Source organism: Microtus pennsylvanicus, chromosome 4, assembly GCF_037038515.1.
Source record: "Microtus pennsylvanicus isolate mMicPen1 chromosome 4, mMicPen1.hap1, whole genome shotgun sequence".
Taxonomy (NCBI): Eukaryota; Metazoa; Chordata; class Mammalia; order Rodentia; family Cricetidae; genus Microtus; species Microtus pennsylvanicus.
In genome coordinates this window covers 143,592,669-143,614,871 of record NC_134582.1, presented here as the reverse complement: position 1 = coordinate 143,614,871, position 22,203 = coordinate 143,592,669, and the positions used below count along the sequence as shown (strand labels likewise).

At 40.6% G+C, this 22,203-nt stretch overlaps 1 protein-coding gene across 1 annotated transcript in view; it reads right to left on the bottom strand.

Annotated features, from left to right (window-relative positions):
- Ankrd26 (ankyrin repeat domain containing 26) overlaps positions 1–21,766 on the bottom strand; it is an 84,680-nt gene extending 62,914 nt beyond the window's left edge. Inside the window, 5 exon segments of the mRNA XM_075971193.1 lie at positions 1,555–1,742; positions 17,436–17,581; positions 19,011–19,057; positions 20,984–21,162; positions 21,679–21,766. Coding sequence (XP_075827308.1) covers positions 1,555–1,742; positions 17,436–17,581; positions 19,011–19,057; positions 20,984–21,162; positions 21,679–21,766 — 648 coding nt within the window.
- Between the last annotated feature and the right edge of the window lie 437 nt (positions 21,767–22,203).

The window sequence follows — 22,203 nt, the reverse complement described above, 5'->3', positions numbered from 1 at the left end:
TTCAAATCTATCTCCATGCACAAAACTCAAGTCCAAATTAATCAAAAGACCTCAACATAAAACTAACAATACTGACCCTCACAGAAGAAAAATTACAAGTACACTTGAATGCATTGGCACATCTCAAACACAGCCTCAGTGGCACAGACATTGAGAGAAACAGTTAATAAATGAGATCTCCTGAACTGAGAAGCTTCAGTATAGCAAAGAATATAATCAACGAGACATAATGTCAGCCTATAGGATGGGAAAATATCTTTTCTTATCACTAATCTGTTTCAAAAACATACGAAAAACTCAGAAAATTAGTCATCAAAAGAACAAATAATCCAATAAAATTATGTTACAGGCCTAAACTGCAAACTCTCAATAAGTGAATTTAAAAATGACTGAAAGACACTTAAAAATGCTCAACATAATATTCCTTAGCCCTTAGAGAAATGCAGATTAAAACTCTGAGATCACATCTTATCCCTGTAAGAATGACCAAGATTAAAAGCTACTGCTAACAACTTACGCTTAAGAGAATGTGGAGTAAAGAAAAAACTCCACTGCTGGAAGTGCAAACTGGCACAGCTGCTTTGGGATTATAGTACCACAATTTTTTAAAATTAGGCAACCATATACCTTAAAACTCAGCAGTACCCCTTTTGGGCCTATACATAAAAGATGCTCAACCATACCATAAGGGCATGTGCTTAACTATGTTTACAGTAGAATTACTTTGTCATAGACAGAATCAGAAAACCAAAAATGCACCTCTTTTACACATATGATAAACGAGAGACATCATTCATAATAGCCATAAATGCCATAAAATATCTTGGAGTAACTCTGACCAAACAAGTGGAAAAACCTATATAAGAACTTTAAATCTTTCAAGAAAGAAATTTAAGACATCAGAAAATGGAAAGATCTCCCATTTTCTTGGGAAAGTAAGAACAACATAGCAAAACTGACAATCTTACTGAAATTAATCTACAGATTTAATGCAAATGCCCATTAAAGTTATAGCAACATTTCTCACAGAACTCGAAAGAACAATCCTCAATTTTATAAGAAAGAGATAAAAACTCAGGATAGCCTAAACAATCTTAAAATCCTGTACAATCAAGGAACCTCTGAATGCATCACAATCTCTGACTTCAAAACTTCACTATAGAGCCACGGTACTGAAATCAACCTCCCTTGGATACGAATTCACATGCCTACAAACAGCAGACTTTTGACAAAGAAGCAAAAGTGTGAAATGAAAAAGAAACATATTTAACCTGCGTGTTTGTTTTTAGTTGTCCTAAAGTTGCAGCTCTCAGAGGCTACCTTATTTCAAACCTGCTTCCAGCTTCCATTTGAAGCTGCGCCTGCAGAGCAGGGGGTAGGACACAGTCCCTCTCCTCCTGCCAGACTGCCTTTCCAAGCTCCGGTGGGCGGATACTCCTCTGGTCTTGAGGGACTCCTTGAGTCCGTGTATAAACAAATCCTGTTTATCGAAAGCTTGTCCTATGATATTTTACCTTGCGGGGCTGTGTGTCCAAATCTCCAAATCTGACTCACAGTCGGGTTATCCGTGGCAATTCTCGCTGAACCGGTGCTTAGCGCTGCTGGCCACAGAGGCTCAATGAGTGAAGACAGGCCTGTCCTCCGTGTGCAGCGGCGTTCCTCAAATCTCCACGGTTTTCTCAGGTCCCTGTTCAGGCACCATTTGTCCCAACCAGCGGGAAACGAACAGGGGTTCCTGGGCCCTGGAAGAGAGAGGAATGAAGAGACAAGAGACACGAGAAATGAACAGCAAGTCTGTATTCTGATCAAGCTGCCAACTTTATTTTTTCTCAGGAGCATTAACTAGCAAAAGGGCAGGGGGAGGGTAGGATGCTGGAATGTCAGGTCTGGAGGTGTCGCCTAGCTGATAGGAAGAGATAGGAGATGCTGAGGGTCTGTAAATATTTACTAACAAGGGAAATGCTAATTACTTCTGGCGCCTGGGATCCGCAGGTCCGCAGGGGAGATAAGGGTTATCCTAGGCCCGGAACTTGCCCTACAGAGGCTTCTGAATAGCTTACTAATTTGTGACTAAGATGGCTATAAACAAATACAGGTCTTTGCTTCCAGAAGCCTTGGCCTGTAGTGCAGGGGCAACAGGGGCAGGTTTGCCATATAAGCACGAGGCTGCCGGGCAGCACACATGTAAGGACAGGTGGCTGGGCTGTACAGCCTTGTTGTTACAATGTAGCAAGACTGCCAGCCACAGCTGTAGAGGGCAGATGTACCCCAATAGGATTTCAAACACTGAACAGAGAATCTGGGGCTAATTGCTATGGCTGGAGAAGTTAACAATCTTTTTCCCCCATGCTACATGCCACCCTGTCCCCTCCCATCCTGGTGAATGGGGTCCCTCGGCCTGCCCTGGGGACTGCTTGCCAAATCTGACCAAGGTTTGGCTCTGCAGGCCAGGGACTCTTGCTATAGGTGGTAAGCTTCAAAGGCCACGTTGTGACACTATAGCCAAATTTCCCTCTACCAGAACTGCTTTGGTCATTCGGATCCAATGTGTTATAAAAATCTGTCATCATTTAGAGGGGCTGGTTACAAATTATTATTGGTTAAGATATGGGGGGAAAAACTACTATTAGTCTCAGATGTTTCTGGCTGGTACAGGATATTATGTGATGTAAATTTAAAGTTATTTTTCTTATAGTATATGCATGTTTCTGTTCTTGTTTAAAATATTATAGCCATATGATATATTATATACCACTGAGGGAAATCATAAGAAAGACTTTGGTAAGCGTTTTTATGTTGTCTGAAAGTGAGAAAGACTTTGGTATGTTGTCTGGGAAGCAAGGGAGAAAAAAGGTATATAAAAGTTACAGAATGTCAGAAAGGGATGTGAGCTATGTTTGCTATTGTTTCTCATACCTGCAAATACTGAATATGCTTGTTTTGTTGAAAAGTTTGTCCCTGTAAGTTTTCTTGCAAGCATGGAGCTGAGACAGAAATGGTCCGGCTAATTTTGCTGTCTCTGCCGCCCATCACTGCTGTGGCCCCATTTATGGTCCTGACTTTAGAATTTATCTCTGAGCTCTGGTTACTGAATTTGGGTTAGAAGAAATTCAGAGGACTTTTTGGTATAGATAATGTTAAAACTGTTATATGCTGGTTTGTTTTTTTTTTATTGAAAAGCTGGCTCTAGAATTGGATTATGGCTCTTCCTTCTCTAGACCCAGGCTTATTTAAAAGTTTCCTCTGTCACCCTGTCGGTCTGAGCCCCCAACACGATGACAAGGAGAAGAAAACAAAGCAGAACTGTCAAAAAATTTGAACTTAGTCTATGTGAACATTCTGTAGCTTCAGACTTATAAATTTATTTTATCAGAGATGGTCAAAACTCTGTTAAAATAAAAATAAAACTACTTAAAAGTTAATTAGTAACACTGAGAATTGATCATTTAAAATCTATGCACGGGTAATTTTAAAGAAACCATAAAGCATAATTCCATTTTAAATTTTAGATTGCCATTTTCCTAGAGTTAAAAAAAAAGAATGCCACATTGATTTTACTACCATCTTGATTAAAGGTGACCACGTGGAGTGGACCTAACAAATCTCCAAGATAGTTTGGATTGGGATAGGTTGTTGCATGATGACTCGTGTCCTTTCCTAAAAAACAAGGTTTAAAATAAATGTGTATATATAGGATTTAAAGTATTAAAGCTGTACTTCAATGTTTTTATACTAAAAAATATACCTTGCTCTGCCATCTAGACTTAGTTAATTTAAGAGTCACCCAGGTGATAATGGTTATAAAGACATAAAGGGATCATAAAAAACAGCTGAGGTTTATAAATGCATGGCAGGACTAGAGTCCCAAAGAATGTGCAGTTGCCAAGAATGAATCTTAAAAGTTTTAGAAATGCCAGGGCCAGGTGACAGCCACCATAAGTACCAGCTACAGTGAAATGGAGCAGGCTGAGATCTAAAAGACAGGCTATGTATATGCTGTGGAGGGCGGGACCAAAAAAGTACTTTATATTTTATATTGCAGGAAGACATTTAAGAGATTTTAATTTCTTAAGAAAAAAGTTTTTAAATAAATGTGGGACATCTGTGCTTATAAAATATTTTATAGTGTTAATATTTGAATTTAAAATAAAAGGCTAAAAGTTACGGTCAGAGACATAAGCTACAAAAGCTAACCAGAAATGGAAATTTCATTTCTTGTGATGCAGAAGAAAGTGACCTAAGTAGTTTGATAGAGGGCTTGGAGCAGCATCGAGCCTATGAATCTCAATCTTTTGGGGGTTGCACAGGGGTAGTCTGGGACCACCTGCATGTCAGATGATTGAATTGAGATTCACAATATAGGCAATACTGCAGTTGTGAAATAACAATGGAAAAAATTTTATAGTGGGGGATCACTATAACATGAAAAACTATATTAAAAGGTCAAAGCATTAAAGATATTAACTAATGATTTAAAATTTTATTTCCTTGTTCAAGAACTATTCAGGCTTAAAAATTATGTTTAGCCTCCTTGTCTTTGCTATCTTGGTTGGGTTTAAGCTATTTAGATAAACTGAGCCATAATTTTTTGTATTGATACTAAGAGGAACTTCAGTTGGAAAAAATGTTGTTTTTTTAATGCTCATACTTAAGAGAGATAAAACTACAAAGCCCTTTTCCCAAGGTCAGACATTTGAATGATGCTCCCAGTCCCTCAGGTTGCTTGGAGAAAGTTCACACTCCCTAAAAAGAGTGTCACCCTCCTTATCTCTGCCAAAACGGAACTTATGGCTCTTCCCTAACAGTTGACTGTAGTACCTTAGAACTTGTCAAGAACAATGCTAGTCCCTAGGTATTATGAATTCACTGCTGGTCCCCAGCCATGTAGCAGTGGGCTGGTCCCCGCCAAGCCCAGCAAGCAGGGTGAGCAGACGGCAGGTAGGAGGCACATAAACAGGCACATTATACAGAATAGAATTGGATATTTATTAGTTGAGTTATGGCGGGGAAGAGAAAAGGGGAGAAGGGGGTGAGAGAGAGGGGGAGAGAAAAAGAAGAAGGAAGGGAGAGAGGGGACAGAGAGAGAGAGCCAAGATGGCAAGGGAGAGACAGAGGCTGCAGGGAATGGTTGTGGCTTATCTCTTAAAGGGACCGAATATTACATTCCCAGCTCTTTTTTATAATAAAAAGCGGGACATTCGCACCGCAGGTTGAAGGAGTTGGGGCTTCGGGTTCTCAAGACTGCTTCCGGCTTATTTGTGGGTGTTGTCTTTGGGGGGGAACCTGAGAAAGCTGGGTGCTGGCCACATCCTGGAATATCTGGTCTCTTTGCTCCTGTCCGGTGTTTGTGGCATGGAAATGTCTGGTGTCTCTTATCCTGTTTAAGGTATTGGCAGAACAAAGAACAAAGTTAAATTAAGGGGGAAAAAATTCAGGATCAGGGAATTGAGGGGGGGGTGTATATGACCTGTTTAAGGTGGATTCTTTAATTTGGCTCCCTGGAACTCACAAGAATTCTTTGGGTTTGTGAAAACAGAAGTTTTAGACACACACATTGTATAATGACTGTGACATATTTTTGTACAATGAAAAGTATTTTTAAGACTATGGAAGGCATTATAAGAGAGAAATTTGATCTGAAATTTGCTTGGTGAGGTTTTTTTTTAGATTTATTTATTTATTATGTACACAATGTTCAGCCTCCACATATGCCTGCAGGCCAGAAGAGGGCACCAGATCTCATTACAGATGGTTGAGAGCCACCATGTGGTTGCTGGAAATTGAACTCAGGACTTCCGGAAGAGCAGTCAGTGCTCTTAACCTCTGAGCCATCTCTCCAGCCCGGTAAGGTTTTTTTTTTTAAGACTGGCAAAACCTCTCAGCTATCAAACTGTATCAGAGATCTTTGAGAAGTATAAATTTTTTACTTGAATTACTGATTAAAGAATGACAGAGAACTTACTTGGTTGGCACCCAGAGCTTCTCTTTAGGGTCCTCCATGATTGCTGAAGGTTGCATTTGCCTTTTGCTGTTTAGTGTAGGGCCTGCCAGGCTCCAGAAGATCCTGTGGGCTGACAAATCTGTAGAAAGACAGGCCTACCTGGACCTGAGCATCTAGGCTGTAGATTCCAGTGATTCTGTCCACATCAAGAGATCTTCAGCTTAGATGAAAGGCAGCTTTTCCCAGTGGTCAGCACTTGGCAGTTCAAGTGAACTGTGGATGGACGTTGTTCTGTGTTCGTTTGTCTTCTGTCTGTAGTGTGGAGGCAAGCAGGCCTGCTTTTCATCCTGCCCAGCTCACACATGGTTAGCTTTACACCCAAAACAATCACAGAAACTGTATTCTTTTAAACACTGCTTGGCCCATTAGCTCTATCCTCTTACTGGATAACTCCCACATCTTGATTAACCCATTTCTAATAATCTGTGTAGCACCACAAGGTGGTGGCTTACTGGGAAGATTCTAGCCTACGTCCATCTTGGGTTGGAGCTTCATCATGTCTGCCTTGGAGAGGAGAGGTATGGCGTCTGCATCACTACCTTCTTCCTCCCAGCATTCTGTTCTGTCTTCCCCACCTACCTATGTTCTAACCTATCAGGTCAAGCAGTTTTCTTTATTAATTAACCAATGAAACAACAGATAGACAGATGACCCTCCTCCATCATTTCCCCTTTTTCTGTTTAAACAAAAAGAAAGGCTTTCATTTAACATAGTAAAATTACATATAACAAAATAGTTATCAAGCAAAAATTACAATATTTAGATCTATTTTATCTTTTACCATAACAAAGGAAAACTATAACTATAACTAACCATTCTTCAACTCCATCAAAGACTCCAGAGGATATAATATTACCTAAGTAAAAAAGAAGTAAGCAACTTCCAAATCTCTAGAAATGACAGAGACATCTCACTGCCTGGACAGTCACCCAAAGTTCCTCTGTACCGTTGGGGCATCCATCTTTGGCCTACAGGCCCATAGTATCCAGAGACATTTCCATGAAGCAGGAAATTCCAAAGACAGTTCAGTCACTTTCTGCTATGTCCTGTAGAATGTCTCGCAGACTCTTTCATGAATCAGGAGCCCTGAAAGACCATCTCACCTTTAGGCAAGTTTAGCAGTCCTCTCTCTGAGGGTTCTCTGTGTCCAGTTTATGCAATAGTCCAAGCAAGAGCAGTATCTTGCCCAAATGACTATCAAACTCCATAAGGAGCCTCTTTGATGCCCATCTTCCTCTTGAAGTAGATTGATGCTGCCAGGAGCAGACGTGTATCATTGTCATGAAAAGCCCTAAGTTATTAAAACATCAAATGCCATATTCTGTAGTCTTTGAAAGATATGAAGAATGCCTATTTAACTGAAATATATCTCTATATATCTAGAAAATCTAACTAACATGACTACAAGCTTGACTATTATTGATGATTATCCATTAACAACCTATATTGCCTAATTAAACATTATATTTTTAAATGAACTACACAATCACAATACCTTAGTCAAGGTCAGAAATACATATACATATAATAAAATTGACCTTAAATTTAAATCACTAAAGCATATCAATGTAAATCATTCATATCTATATCATATCCCCCTTTAAATGTAAAAGAACATTTATAAACATTATTTGGGAATATGGGCACAGTTTTTTCTCTCCAAACTGTTTCATGCTCAATGGGGGCACTGTTAATCAGATCTTTCATGGTGTAACCTGTGTGCCAGGTTCGTCTCAGTCGGCAGTTGAGTGAAGTAATTTTTTGAGGGTGTTCACAGCAACCTTTCAGGAGGGCATGGTCTATCATACCATATTGGGATAGATGCAATCCACAGGGTATCATCCTCTGTGAAAACAAAAGAAGAACTTTTCCAAAGCATCATAACCTTAGATCCAAATTTTGAAGTAAAGGTAGTTTTAAAATATCTATCTTGGATTAGTTCAGCAGCATTTATAAACAAATATTTTTTAGCAGCTGTTGCTCCTTCCTCAGCATTCAAACAATTCAAAGAGAGCATAATAGCATATAGTATCAAGATTCTCTGTGTATTTTCCATCTTTGTGTGGCTTTATTTTAACCTCTATTTCATTTATTTTTACTTTTATTTTTTGAGACAGGTTCTCTGTATATCTTTGTTCTGAAATAACTCTGTAGACCAGGCTGTCCTTGAACCCTCAGAGATCAGTCTGTCTCTGCCCCCCAGGCATTGGGATTAAAGGTGTGTCCTGCCACATCTTGAAGTCACAGAGGTCAAACTACCTCTACCTCCCAAGTGTTGGGATTAAAGGTGTGTACTACCACACCCAACAACTCCTTTTTTTTCTTTTTTACTTTAAAGAACTTTAACCTTTAGTCTTCATTTTTTTTTTTTTTTTGATTTTCGAGACAGGGTTTCTCCATAGCTTTTGGTTCCTGTCCTGGAACTGGCTCTTATAGACCAGGCTGGCCTCGAAATCATAGAGATCTGCCTGCCTCTGCCTCCCGAGTGCTGGGATTAAAGGCGTGCGCCACCACCACCTGGCCGCCTTCATATATTTTTAACACACTGCAAACCATTTAGAGGTTTTTTTTTTTGTCTTTGAATCTCTCTTTACTGTATATCTCTCTTTTTCTGACCACATGAGTCTTTATGGAGAGGATTAAAGCCATGGCTTTGATGGCTAAATCCAGCTCATTCTTTAGATTTCTAGCCTCATGGTGGAGGTACCATTGGAGCCATTTTTATTGCCACAACTCTATGGCATTTCAAGGTCCCTGCCAGCAAGCAAGGTGCAGCATTCTGCTCACAGACCACACTCAGTCAAACTGCCTGTCTGAAAGAGTCAGAGTTTGCCCTGGCAGGACAGCCCAAAAAAGCTGGCATTTTAAAATGGCACAGCTTTTTTTCCTGATATGACTGAAAATCAAAAAGCATGTGTTCAGCTTTTCATCAACACCATTTAAGTGTTTCGTGACAGGACCTCTTAAAAGAGCTGCAAGGTTTTGCAGCTAAAGCTGAGTCAGGAAGCCTCTCTTAGATGAGAGCACTTGCTTGCCTCTAGCAAGCAGGGCAGACCTGAGAAACTGCTGCTACCAAGAAAACATGCTTTACTCTATTCTTTTCCAAGCTTTCTCAGGCTTTCTATGGCTTCAGTTATCCATGTCTGGGTGCCATTTGTAGTGACGAGGCAAGCAGGCCTGCTTTTCGTCCTGCCCAGCTCCTGCATGGTTAGCTTTGCACCCAAAATAACAACACACAAACTGTATTCATTTAAACACTGCCTGGCCCATTATCTCTAACCTCTCACTGGCTAACTCTCATGTCTTGACATATAGGAAGTTATTTTGTCCTCCATGGTGGCTCTCTCTGGAGAGGAGAGGCATGGCATCTGCCTAACTTCCCTTCTTCCCAGCATTCTGTTCTGTTTACTCCGCCTACTTAATTTTCTGTCCTATCAAAAGGCCAAGGCAGTTTCTTTATTAACCAATCAAGGCCAAGGCAGTTTCTTTATTAACCAATCAAAGTAACACTAGACAGATGACTCTCCCACATCAAATATGAGCCTAAAAGTTTCAAATGTATTATTTTTATTTAAGTACAAAAATTTTAACTTCTGTTCCTAGTTTAAACTTATCTCAATAGGCTTCCACTTGACTGGCAGACACATCTAAGCATCAGTTGCTGACTACAACCGTCTCTGAAGGACTGTGAGCTTGGGACTTGCTGAAAAATGATGTGGACCAGTCCAGCTGATATGAATGCTCCCTGACCCTTCAACAGAGTCTCCCTCCTTACCTTTGGCTAACCTTTCAACCTACTTGGGCCCTGATAACAATGCCCCAATGTCAGCTTGAAGTAATTGCAGAAAGGAACATGTTGTACCATGCTCCCTGCCCAAAATAGGTTGAAATACTGAAACAAGGGGGAATTTCCTGGCATGAAGGACAAAATAACTTCCGATAGTGCCCATTGATATACCAGAAAAATAGGCTCACAGTTGTCAATTAATGAATTTATTAATTAAAATTGTCCTACAATAAAAAAAGACATTTTGGTTCTTTATGCAGGACCACAGAACCAAACAGCACATCTAGGATTATAATTTCAATTTGGTTGTACTCAAAAGATTAGAGCTACAGGGCCTAGTAGGCTGGCCGCTGCCCTGGAAAAATCTGTTAGCTCTTGATGGTCTTAGGTCCCAATAATACCTCCTTAAAACCACAGGCAAGCAGGACTCATGATTGTGTCCTGTCATCTGTGCTTGTGAAGGAGAAATTGTAGGACTCAGCTATGATAAACTGAATAGGAACAGTGGGACCCAACCATGTTAATGGGGGCCTGAGTCTCAGTAGCTTACCCCAAGGCAATACCTGGTTGCAGGAAGAACCACAAACTGTGATTACCCAGGAACCACCCAAGAACAGATCATCCAAAGAAAATTTTTAATGTTCCAACTGTTGTAGATAGGATCACCTGCCAGCACACATTCACCAGGACACCCATAGACAAATGTCAGTCAATTAGGGAATAGATATAAAAACAGGATCCAACATTCTGCTGTTTACAAGAAACACACCTCAACCTCAAAGACAGACACTTTCTCAGAGAAAAGGGTTGGAAAAAGGTTTTCCAATCAAATGGACCTAAGAAACAAGTGGTGTGGCTATCTTAATATCTAACAAACTTGATTTCAAAATAAAATCAGTCAGAAGAGATGGAGAAGGACACTTTATACTCATAATAGGAACAATTCATCAAGATGAAGTCTCAATCATGCATGTTTATGCTCCTAATATAAAAGTACCCATGTATATAAAAGAAACATAACTAAAACTCAAATCATATATCAAACTCCACACACTAATAGTAGGAAATTTCAACACTCCTCTCTCACCAATGGACAGATCAACCAGAGAGAAATAAGAGAACTAGCAGATGTAATGAATCAAATGGACTTAACAGACATCTATAGAACATTCCGCCCAAACAGGAAAGAATATACCTTCTTCTCAGTACCTTATGGAACCTTCTTGAATATACATACTCAGTAATAAAGCAAACATCCACAGATACAAAAAAAATGGAGTAACCACCTGTGTCTTATCGGATTACCATGGAATAAAGTTAGAATTTAACAACAATACTACCCCTAGAAAGCCTACAAACTCATGGAAACTGAACAGTCAACTACTGAACCACCCCTGGGTCAAGGAAGAAATAGAGAAAGAAATTAAAATCTTCCTTTAATTCAATGAAAATGAAGACACAACATATCCAAACCTATGAGACACTATGAAAGCAATACTAGGAGGAAAGTTCATAGCACTAAGTGCCCACATAAAGAAAACCAAGAAATCTCAGATTAGAGATTTAACAGCATACCTGAAAAAAAATAAGCAGACTAACTCAGGAGGAGTAGAAGACTGGAAATAATAAAACTGAGGACTGAAATCAACAAAATAGAAACACAGAAAACAATTCAAAGAATCAATGAAACAAAGAGCTGGTTCTTTGAGAAAATCAACAAGATTGACAAACAACTATCCAAACTAATCAAAAGACAGAAAGAGAACACCCAAATTATCAAAATCAGAAATGAAAATGGGACCATAACAAGAGACACTGAGGAAATTCAGAGAATCTTACTACAAAAGCCTGTACTCCACAAAATTGGAAAATATAAAAGAGAAAAGAAATGGACACTGACTTCCTCAGGCCTATACATGCCCCCTCTAATAAATTCCTAAACAGGTTTGTTACGTGTTCTGTGTTTCCTTCTTACTCACGCCAGTTAATTTTATTGGTTCTGTGAGACTTGGGAAGCTCTCCTGCCACAAGCACCTCTCCGAGGGTCGGGATCCAGAACCGGATATTTTTTCCACAACAACCACGTGTTCCATCTGTCTGAACATGATTTCTATGCATACCACCTGATTCAATTGGTAAGTTTCCCCCATTCTGATCAGCTTCATCATTTCTCTGAACCCAAGGAATTGACCATTGAGTTCCCAGCAATCATCTAGTGTTTTTAGAAACGGGGTGGGGGGGAATACCCAACCATGGTCTTTATGGCTACTGTTGAGCCCTTCACTGGCATTCATCTCTGAATTGCTTCCCTTAACTAAAATCATGTTTGGAAGACCCAGAGTTGGTCCTTCCATGACTGGAGCCCAGGGTCCCTCAGATTTTTCTTTTTCCTTTATTTCTTTCCTTTTTCTTTTTTTTTTCAGACCACTCATCAGTGGTCCCTGCCATGGCCTCTCTGGCCATCGAGTGGCCCTGACCAGAGCCAGTCAGGCTTTGACACCCCACCTGTAGGTAGAGGACGCTCTGCTACAAGTCCTGCAGGGTTCGCTGCTGTCAAACCCCACCTATAGTGAGGAGATGTCTGCTTATAAGCCTTGTGGTGTCACCATTTTCACAGGTTTTGACGGTTTCAGCTATAGGTAGCAAGCCATCCAAGATTATCAATCCAGCCTCCTCCCAGGATGCCTTTTAGAGGCCCTAAAACCCTAGGTTTTAATATTCTACTTACAGATTCCCACACTTGTCCATCTTTGTTCAATTGTTCAAAAAATGGCCTTGTTACAATTTAGATAACAATTTAAAGTGGCCACCTAATGGCACCTTTGATCCTGACATTCTATGGGAACTTTCTAACTACTGTCAGTACACAAGTAAATGGAAGGAGTTTCCTTATATCCAAACCTTTAACTCTAAGCTCTAAGTCCCAGTCTTATAGGCTCACCTTTCATGATATATATGATCCTATCTAATAACCTACTTCCTGAAGAGCACAGGCAAGTTTGGGAGCAGGCCAGACTATATCCAGACAAAGTTCACCAAACACATGGAACACACACACCCTGGGGGTGGGGGCAGAGATGGTCCCTGGGTGGGAATCACAACACCCCAGGTGGGATTTTAGCGAGGGACCAGTTTTGACTGGCCTTCTACCAGGTCTCTGTAAGGCTGCCCTCAAGCCAGTAAACTATAATAGGCTGTCAGAGGTCATTCAAGATATGAAGGAAAATCCTCTTCTTGGTCCCACAAGACCTTTTTCAAGACGCCATAGGGAAGGACATTGGGCAGTTGATTGTCTTTGTGTACATTGTGGCATGGAGACATCAAACACAGAAAATTTCCAAGTTGACCTTTTGGTTTGGCCACGGATGAGTGAGGCTGCATAAGCTCCTTTGACTCAACCACAAACAGCATCTGTAACAGGGAGCCACAGGTTAACATTACAGTATCAGGATGGCCCATCTTATTTCTCTTGGACACCAGAGTCACATACTTGGTACTTGGGGAATTATAAAGGCCTACCTCTCTTCTAGTTTCCCTATTGTAGGGGGACAGCCTTATCTACCTCAGCAGACCCCACCACTTAACTGTATTTTTATGGTTATTTATCTTACTTGTTCATTTTTATTCATGCCCACCTGCCCAGTACCTCTTATGCGAAGAGAATTTTTAGCAAAAGTAGGAGCTTCCATTTTGTTTGTTCCTTCCATTCACCTTAACCCAGACCCATAAACAGCTCCCCTCCTCCTTCTTCTAGCTTCCCAACCTCCCAGCTCCATTGTGTCTTTTCTAACAGCCTCTCAGGTGGACCTCCAAGTCTGGGGCACCCAAAGCCCCTCTTGCTAAACACCATTCTCCATTGTTATCCAATTACAAGACCCTACTAAGGGGGCTGGAGAGATGGCTCAGAGGTTAAGAGTATTGCCTGCTCTCCCAAAGGTTCTGAGTTAAATTCCCAGCAACCACATTGTGGCTCACAACCGTCTGTAATGGGGTCTGGTGCCCTCTTCTGGCCTGAAGGCATACACACAGACAGAATATTGTATACATAATAAATAAATATAAAAAAAGACCCTACTAAGTACATTACCCAGGTTCAGTATCCTCTTTCTCTCCAGAGCCGTAGGGAACTTAAGCCTATTATCTCTGACCTTCTAAGAAAAAACTCCCTCGCCCCACCTTGTCTCTCTTTAACACCCCTATACTTGCTGTTAAAAAACCTAAGAGAACCTACCACCTGGTTCAAGACTTCCCACTCATTAACTCCACAGTGGTCCCTCTTCATCCTGTAGTACCTAACCCTTACACACATCTTTACACTATCCCCTCCAGGAACCTCCCACTTCTTAGTTCTAGATCTTAAGGATGCTTTTTATTTCTCTATTCCTCTCAGCTCTCAATCTCAAAATATCTTTGCCTTCACCAGACTGACCAAGCAGTTAGAACAGCAGGAGTCCAGAGCCCAAATATACCTCAATCACCTCAGGGAGTTCATATAGTACAGCACATATTCTCACAGGCACCCCTGGCATCCGGCAAGTCCTGTCCTACCTACATCAGTTCTTTCATCCTAATTACAAAGCTCTGTTTCTTTTTGTCAAGGCTCAGCTCCAACCTATCCCTGAGGACTTAGAGTTTTTAAAAGCTATCACTGTCTCTTGTGAAATCTGTCAAAAGTCAGATCCCAAGACCAAATATTGTAGCTTCCCTTTTCCCACCCACCATGCCAAGGGCTCCCTTCTGGGAACTGACTTGTAGTTTGATTTTACTCATATGCCCACAGTCAGAGAGTTAAATATCTTTTGGTTTTGGTGGATACCATGTCTGGGTGGCCTGCGCATTTCCCACCACTAACAAGAGGTTTCAGACAGTTTCCAATGTTCTTCTCCAAGAAATTATCTCCCAATTTGCAATTCCAACTTCTCTTCAGTCATAATGGCCCAGAGTTTGTCTCCCAGATCTCTCAAACATTATATAAGGCTCTTAACATTCCCTGGCATTTTTATATTCCATACCCTTCTCAATCTTCAAGAAACAAACTAATCGTTCCTTAAAAAATGTTCTTGGTAAAACTTTGCCTTTGGCCCTTCTTAGGCTTAGGTCACTTCCCCAAATCCCCCTTTTCATCTCACCCTTTAACCCCCAGCCTCTCACCCAAAACCTCTCCCCTTTCTGATCACCTGCTTACTCCCCTGTTACCCATCTTTGCTCCCTATTACGGGATTTTACCAACTACTCATTACCTCAACCATGTGACAATTCATGCCCACCGCTGATTAAAATAGGAGATCAGGTACTATTCTCTTCGCCAGTCCAATGCCCTTCACCCTTTTCCCCTAAATGTCAAGGCCCCTTTAAAGTAATTCTTGTAACTCCCACAGTTGCCTCATTAGATCCACCTGTCTCATCTTAAAGCTTTTGCTCTTCCAGATCAAGATACCCCTCATATATGGTAACTCAAACAGGGCCCTGCTCCCTTAAGTTCCAGAGCACACCAAGCTCAGTCACTTTTTCTCCAGTTCCAGAAAAATAAAGTTTCATCACTGTACTCAATTCTCCTATGCCAAAAACTCCATATACTTTCCCTCTTCCTCTTTCTCCTGTCTGCTTTACCAACTTCTCTGTATCTCCAATGTCAGGCTTAAATTTCCAGATTAACCACTCAGTTGTTATTACAGGGACCATCAATAAAGATAGAGCCAGAGGTACAAGGATTGCCGAAAACTCAGGTGGTAAGAAACAATAACAAATTTGAGGACATTCATAGCCCCAAACTCCAAAAACTCACAAAACAGACTTTAACATAACAGATTTATCACTAACTCCAGCAGTGTCTCCTGCTGGATGTTAAGGTAATACCATGATGTTAAAGGAAAACAAGTGCCTTGAGATTTACTTCAGGTAAAAACACTGAGGGGTCTAATCATTCCCCTTTCTAATAATTCCCCCTTCTTTTCCTCCCTCCTCTCCACTGTCTTCCATTCCAACATTATATTATTGTAATCATAAATTTTAATATGTCTAAAATTTATTTATTTTCAAATGTTTTTTTATATGCTCCAGGGAGCCAATTGGACCTATGTAAACAAACCAGACTCGCCCAGAATAAGTATCATTTAATTCTTCCCTTATCAATCCTGGTCTCAGGAACCCCTGGGAAATTCCCTCCTCCACCCCCTAAATACCCCTCCATCGTCAATCTTGGGACTCTCCTCCCTTAAACACCAAGATCTAAAATATTTTCCAAACATAATTTTCTGCCTTTCCAGCATCTTGTGAGGTCCAAGCTGCCAGACAGCCTGTTCCACAGAGCCTAGAAAAAAACACAAAAGTAATCAGCCATCCCAGGACATGGTCAAGCACCTCAACTCTCCAATGCCTACAAAATCAGCAGGAAGCAGACACGAGATACCTTACAACACCCCATTCCCAACCATTAAATATCCCAAACTCCCCATATTTTTATAGCAAACAAAATGGTGGAAAGTTTTGATTTCAGCCACAATAAGGCTTACAGTTCTGGGTTCGAGGGCCACACATGTGCAGAAGTGCCTACTCGCCCTGGGGCCCAGTGTGACTGAAAGACCCTCAGAGAGGACCTTTCCTCTCTGATGAAGACCCCAGAACCAGGACACTCCGAGACCAGGCCACAGGATGCAATTAGCAAGAGGTTTATTGAGTAAACACAGGTACCTGCGGGCAGCAAGTCTTTCGGAGGACTTGCGCGCCTGCAGACTGGGGGGAGGTCTTTTTATAGGGAAGAGCAAAAAGCAAGTTTACAGAAGCAAAAGCATGGTTATCGGTTGACCGGAATGAGGCGGGGGCATGAATGGTTTCCTCTCTCAGCATGGATGCCTGGCAACAGTCATCCTGTTCCTATCTTACAGCTAACCTGCTTTGTTGATATCCTATCTTATTGACATCTTGCCTTGCAGTCTTCCTATCTCTATCTCCTGCTCTCTCAGGCACATGGGATGTTCTTACGGGAGCAGGCTAGCTGCTGATCCGGAAAGGTTTTTTTTTAAGCAAACAGGACGTTCCCCCGGGAGTATGCTAGCTGCGGGTTTTGAGGAGGGGGTCTGTAGGGTCTTTCATGACACATGCACATGCGCAGTTGCATCATCCACGTATGACTCAGCTAAGCCCTTTTGCACATGCATGAGCCCCTTCATTTGTACATGACATAGCCATGTCAACTCCCTGTGCGCATGCACTAGGCAGCTTTTAAAAGCTGGACTCACCATCTCTCTCTCTGTGTACACTGACTACCCCAGGCCTGTACATACCCCCTCTAATAAACTCCTAAGCAAGTTTGTTGTGTGTTCCATGTTTCCTTCTAACTTGCGCCAGGTAATTTCACAATGCCTTGGAATGTTCTGGCCTACCATGGACCACGTGTACACAATGGTCCCACAAGACTGCTGGTTATAGTGCTGTGGTAGAGACGGGATTGTGCGAGCACAGTGTTTGTGTGAGCACAGGACTGTGGTCTTTCCTCAAGTGACATTGCCTAACATCACATTTCTCAGGTTATATCCCTGTCCATAGGCAAAACACAGCTATATGTGTCAAATCGAGGCAGTATTATATGCTGTATTTATGAAACAAAGTCAGAAATATGAGATTTTACCAAATATTAATTCATTTCATTCCAAGCTTTTTCCTCAGTTTCTGCCCAAGGACACATGTCAGGTTGTGTCACATTAAGTTTCTCTAGGTATTGCTGTATTTCAGTTCTCAAGTTTTCTATGTTGCTAGAAGGCAACTGTGCATTTATCTCTTCCTGTGAGGCAAATCTGCAGTTAAAGATGTTTTTATTGAAATTATCTGATTATTCATATGTTAATTGCTATCCAGTACAATTTTGTTCATTTCTCACTTAGAACTTTTCTGAAAGACGTACACTTGGATGTAAGCATTCTGCCAATGGATAAGTTTCTCTTCTTACTAATTCTATTTAATATTATGGATTTCCAAGAAAAGTGGCAACTTCAAAGTTCTTTTCTACACATCTCCTCAATCCAACCATTTAATTTACAGCTTGGTCTATGTAGTGAGTTTTCGAACAGCCCGGGTTGTGTAGAGAGATACTATCTCAAAAGAACAAAGCTCCAACACAAAATCAAAAACTAAAAATATCACTGTTTGCCATTTTATAGACAAGTTTATATAATTGTGAACCAGTTTATAACTTTACTAGAAATAAAATTCTATCTTCACAAAACATTATGTTGACTACTTTAAGGTATTTTTCAAACACCATGCATTACTAACACTCAAAGCGGGCCATGAAATCTAGTATCTTCTACCACATAGTGTTTGAGACAGTTTTGGACAATGTTTTACACAGGATTTCAATCTGTAGCTCAGATTGACCTCATGTGCTGAGAGTACAGTGTGTTCTCCACACCCGGATGCTACTGCATTGTTAAACATGCTTTCTATGGCATTTTCAGTTCATCTTGTGTCTTATTATAGAATTTATAAACCTTTTTAAATATCATTTTGAACAGTAGAGATTACTAATTAACAATAAAAATGATACATTTTCAGCACAGAAATTTGAATTACTTTTATCTATGTGTGAGGGAGAGGTGGTATGTAGGCAGCATTTCTTCTTCTTGCTTTTTAAGACTAAAACTACATCTGGGGTGAGCCTGAGCCTGTTAGTTGGCACAAGGCCTGGGGTGAACCCACAGCAGTACCAGAAACACGCATCCACTTCAAACACTTTCTAGCTCAAGAAGAATGCTCATTTCATAATTTGTTTGTGAAATTGGGAATTAATATACATTTTCTTGATATTTAGAGATGTCAATTTATTTTTAGTTTGTGGAAACAAGATGTCATTATATAGTCTATGAGTTTGAGACCAGCCTAGTCTACAGAGGGAGTTTCAAGACAGCCAGGACTACAAAAACAAACAACAAACAAACAAAAAAACCCCTCTGTCTTGAAAAACAAAACAAAAAAATAAACAAACAAAAAAAGAATAAACTTAACCATGAAGTTAAAAGACTTTTACACTGAAATCTTTAAGACACTGAAACAAGAACCTAAAAAGATAATAGATGATGGGAAGCCTTTGCAGAGTCTTGGAATGACAGAACTAAGACTGTGAAAGTGTATGTGCTACCAAAAGCAACCTACAGATCAATGCAATCCTCATCAAAATTCCAGGAACCTACAGATCAGTGCAATCCTCATAAAATTCCAGGAACCTACAGATCAATGCACTCCTCATCGAAATTCCAGGAATATTCTTCACAGACCTAGGGGGAAAATGTAAAATTCACATGGAAACACCAAAACCACAAATAATCAAAACAACTTCTGGCAGAAAGAACACAGCTGGAGGCTTTGACCTCAAACTATACTACAGAGCCATAGTGATTAAAAAGTCATGATATCAGCATGAAAACAGACATGTAAGCTAATAGAATATAGTAGAAGACTGGATGGGGAAATCAGTGTGGAAGCCTCTCAAAATACTAAAAATACAGCATCTACCCAAAGGTATCTCCTACAAATATATCTGCCCATCCACGTTCACTGGTGCTCTAAATAGCTAAAAAATGAAGTCAACCCAGATGTGCATCAGCAGAAGACTGATAATCATAGGGCCCACAGGTCTACCCCTCCTCCCAGGGCTCATATTGAGGCTAGGTTGCAGTTTCCAGCAAAATATCCTGTTTGCTCCTGTGCTCCTTCTGCCCCCATTGGTGGTTAGCTACAGGGCCATTGTTTACTCTCTCTTGGGTCTGATAATTTCTAACCTGCCTGCGGGGTGATTTCCATTGTGCAGCAGTTTGGTATATAAAGTTTTTTTCTAAGCTTGAATAAACGGCATTCGGCATTCTCTCTTCATAGGTGACCCACGTCTCTTGTGTTCCTTAATCTCCAGGTCCTTGCCCAGCTTGTGAACCATACAGTAGCATAAACTGTACCGTAGAGAGTAATGCAGGCATACAGATAATGAAAATGTACATATTGTTAGGAAAAATCTTAAGACGAGTGGCTCAACTGACACAAAGAACTCCAGTCAGACCAGATCAAACCAAATTAAATGCCCGTGTTTAATAGAAAGCACACTCCCAGGTGGCTGGGAGAGAATGGGAGGGGAAGAGAGAGGGAGCATGCATGCAAACCCAAAACCTTGTGCTCCTCTTTCCCGCATGAGCTTTAACATCCTGTGGGGTCAGGACTTGGCAGGCTGGGAGCTGGAGTCCACATGCTTGGCAGGCTGGGAGTGACAGTTCCAACTCAATATTACACATATATGCAATGGAATATTATGTATGTCTAAAGAAAAATGAAATTTGCAAGAAAATGAACGGAACCGGAAAACATTATATTGAAGAAACCTAGACCTATAATGACAGACATTATGTATTCTACCTTACACAAAGATCCAAGCCTCTAACTGTTAAATAAAAAAAAAATGTGGATTCAGAGAGAAGTAAATATGGATAAAAATAGAAAATAGGAAGGGATCCATAAGAAGGGATAGGAAAAAGGCTTTAGAAAAAGGGGGCTGGAAATGATGGAAGAAAATGGAAGGGAGAATATTGGAAGCCAAACACACAGGAAGGAAGGGCAGGGAGATGATGAGAAACGAAAGCCAGTCAACATGAAGAAAGTTACACAGGGAACCCAGCTACTCTGTGAGCTAATTTTTAAAAATAAACATTTTTAAAAGGAAAAGTTAGAGATAATGAATATAATATGACTCTTTGGAATTAATTTAACTTCAATCTAGCTTTTCTTTGGTTGCTATGTGAATTCAGAAAAGTACATACAATGGATGAAATAGTTGTGAAAGGATGCAAAAAAAATAACATAACGTTCTAGTGACACACACTAAAACCCACAAGAAAACAATAAAGATTTTTAAATGCTTTTCTTTGCAGCGTTAATTAAAATACAAAACCCCTCAAACCATTAAATTTCATTATTAGCAAAATCTAATGAGTGTCTATGCAGACATTAAGCTGTGATTTGGAAGAATACCCTCTACATTATAATCAAACATGGTAGACAAAGTGTTGTATTATTTCTAAGAAGTCCGCACCTAGATGATCATGTTTTCCCCTGAAGAACTCCACATGTTAAGTCTACAATGACAAGACGCCACTACATTTGTGAAATAGAACTAGCATTGTATGCTTTAAGTTACAGGACCCTTTTGTCCCTGTCACCTTTTCCTGCGGTGACTGTGGCCTTGCATAGCTTCCTTCTGACAACTCCTCCCCGATGCTGCTAAATTTATAGTCCACATTTTTATTTTTTTTCTGTAAATAGATCACAGCGATTTTCTTCAAGCCCCATTGCTTTTTCATTTGTTCTACAACCTGCATTTCCAAAAGGCTTTCAGAATCTACATTAAGAAGAAAACTTATTTCTAAAAATTCATGCATGTAGTGGTGAGTCCGTTTTCATATTTACTAAATCATAACTCTGAGCCAGCATCCACCAAGTACCTCAAACCTGCAGATAAAGCCCTGGCATGTTTTAGGGGTTGCCAGGAGCATCATTTACTTAAAGCCATTTTGCTCAAAGATGTGGTTTGACAGGTGTCTTTGTGACATCTGTTTGACAGGTTATACTTTGCTTTATCTGGTCATCCAAATATCACATTGTAAACTTCTGTCATAGCCAACACATGCTTTTCTTCTCAAGCATCTCTGTAAGGATAAGTGAAATTTAGTACTGGAAAGGGAACAAAAGCCCTCCGGGAAAAACACCCCTTCCCCTCTCCCTTGTTCCCGTCTCTTCTCCCTTATCCTCTATCTCTTGTTTTTGTCTCTTAGTCCCTGCTCTCTGTACATCTGGAGCAAATAAATCTTGGCTATGGTGAGAATTTGGTCTTGGGGATCCTGAACTGATCCTTTACCTTTCCACTTGGTGACCCGCTTTAGAAATTTAACACTTTTAGCAAAGCAGAGGGAGCGGGGAAGAATGGTAAGGCCTGCCAGAGCCATGCGTGCGGTACTCGGGCTGGCTACATTCCTGTCAGCATCTCCTCCCAAGAAAGTCTGACATCCAATCTGTGGTTCACAATATTCTCTGGGAATTCATATTTGTTTTAGTTGTCTGGGATGATAGACTGACAGTGAGCTAAACTATGCTCAGGTTGGATGCCTCTTCAGTTCCTGTTCTCGGTGCTGGTGTATTCTGCCTCAGCTGAGGCCTAAAGCAGAGAGCTCACCTCACCTTGAACTGTAGCCATAGGACAAAACAATTTTTTCTCCTTTAATTCATTGCTTCTAGGAATGAATAGTAGATCATGGTGGCTAATTTTGATTTTCGACTTGGTTAGGGTTAGAGACAGCTAGGGGACTAGTGGCAGCAGCAGGGTGTTGGTAAAGGCATTTACAAAGAGGGGGTCTGTGTAAGTTGACAGAAGATTCAGAGAAAA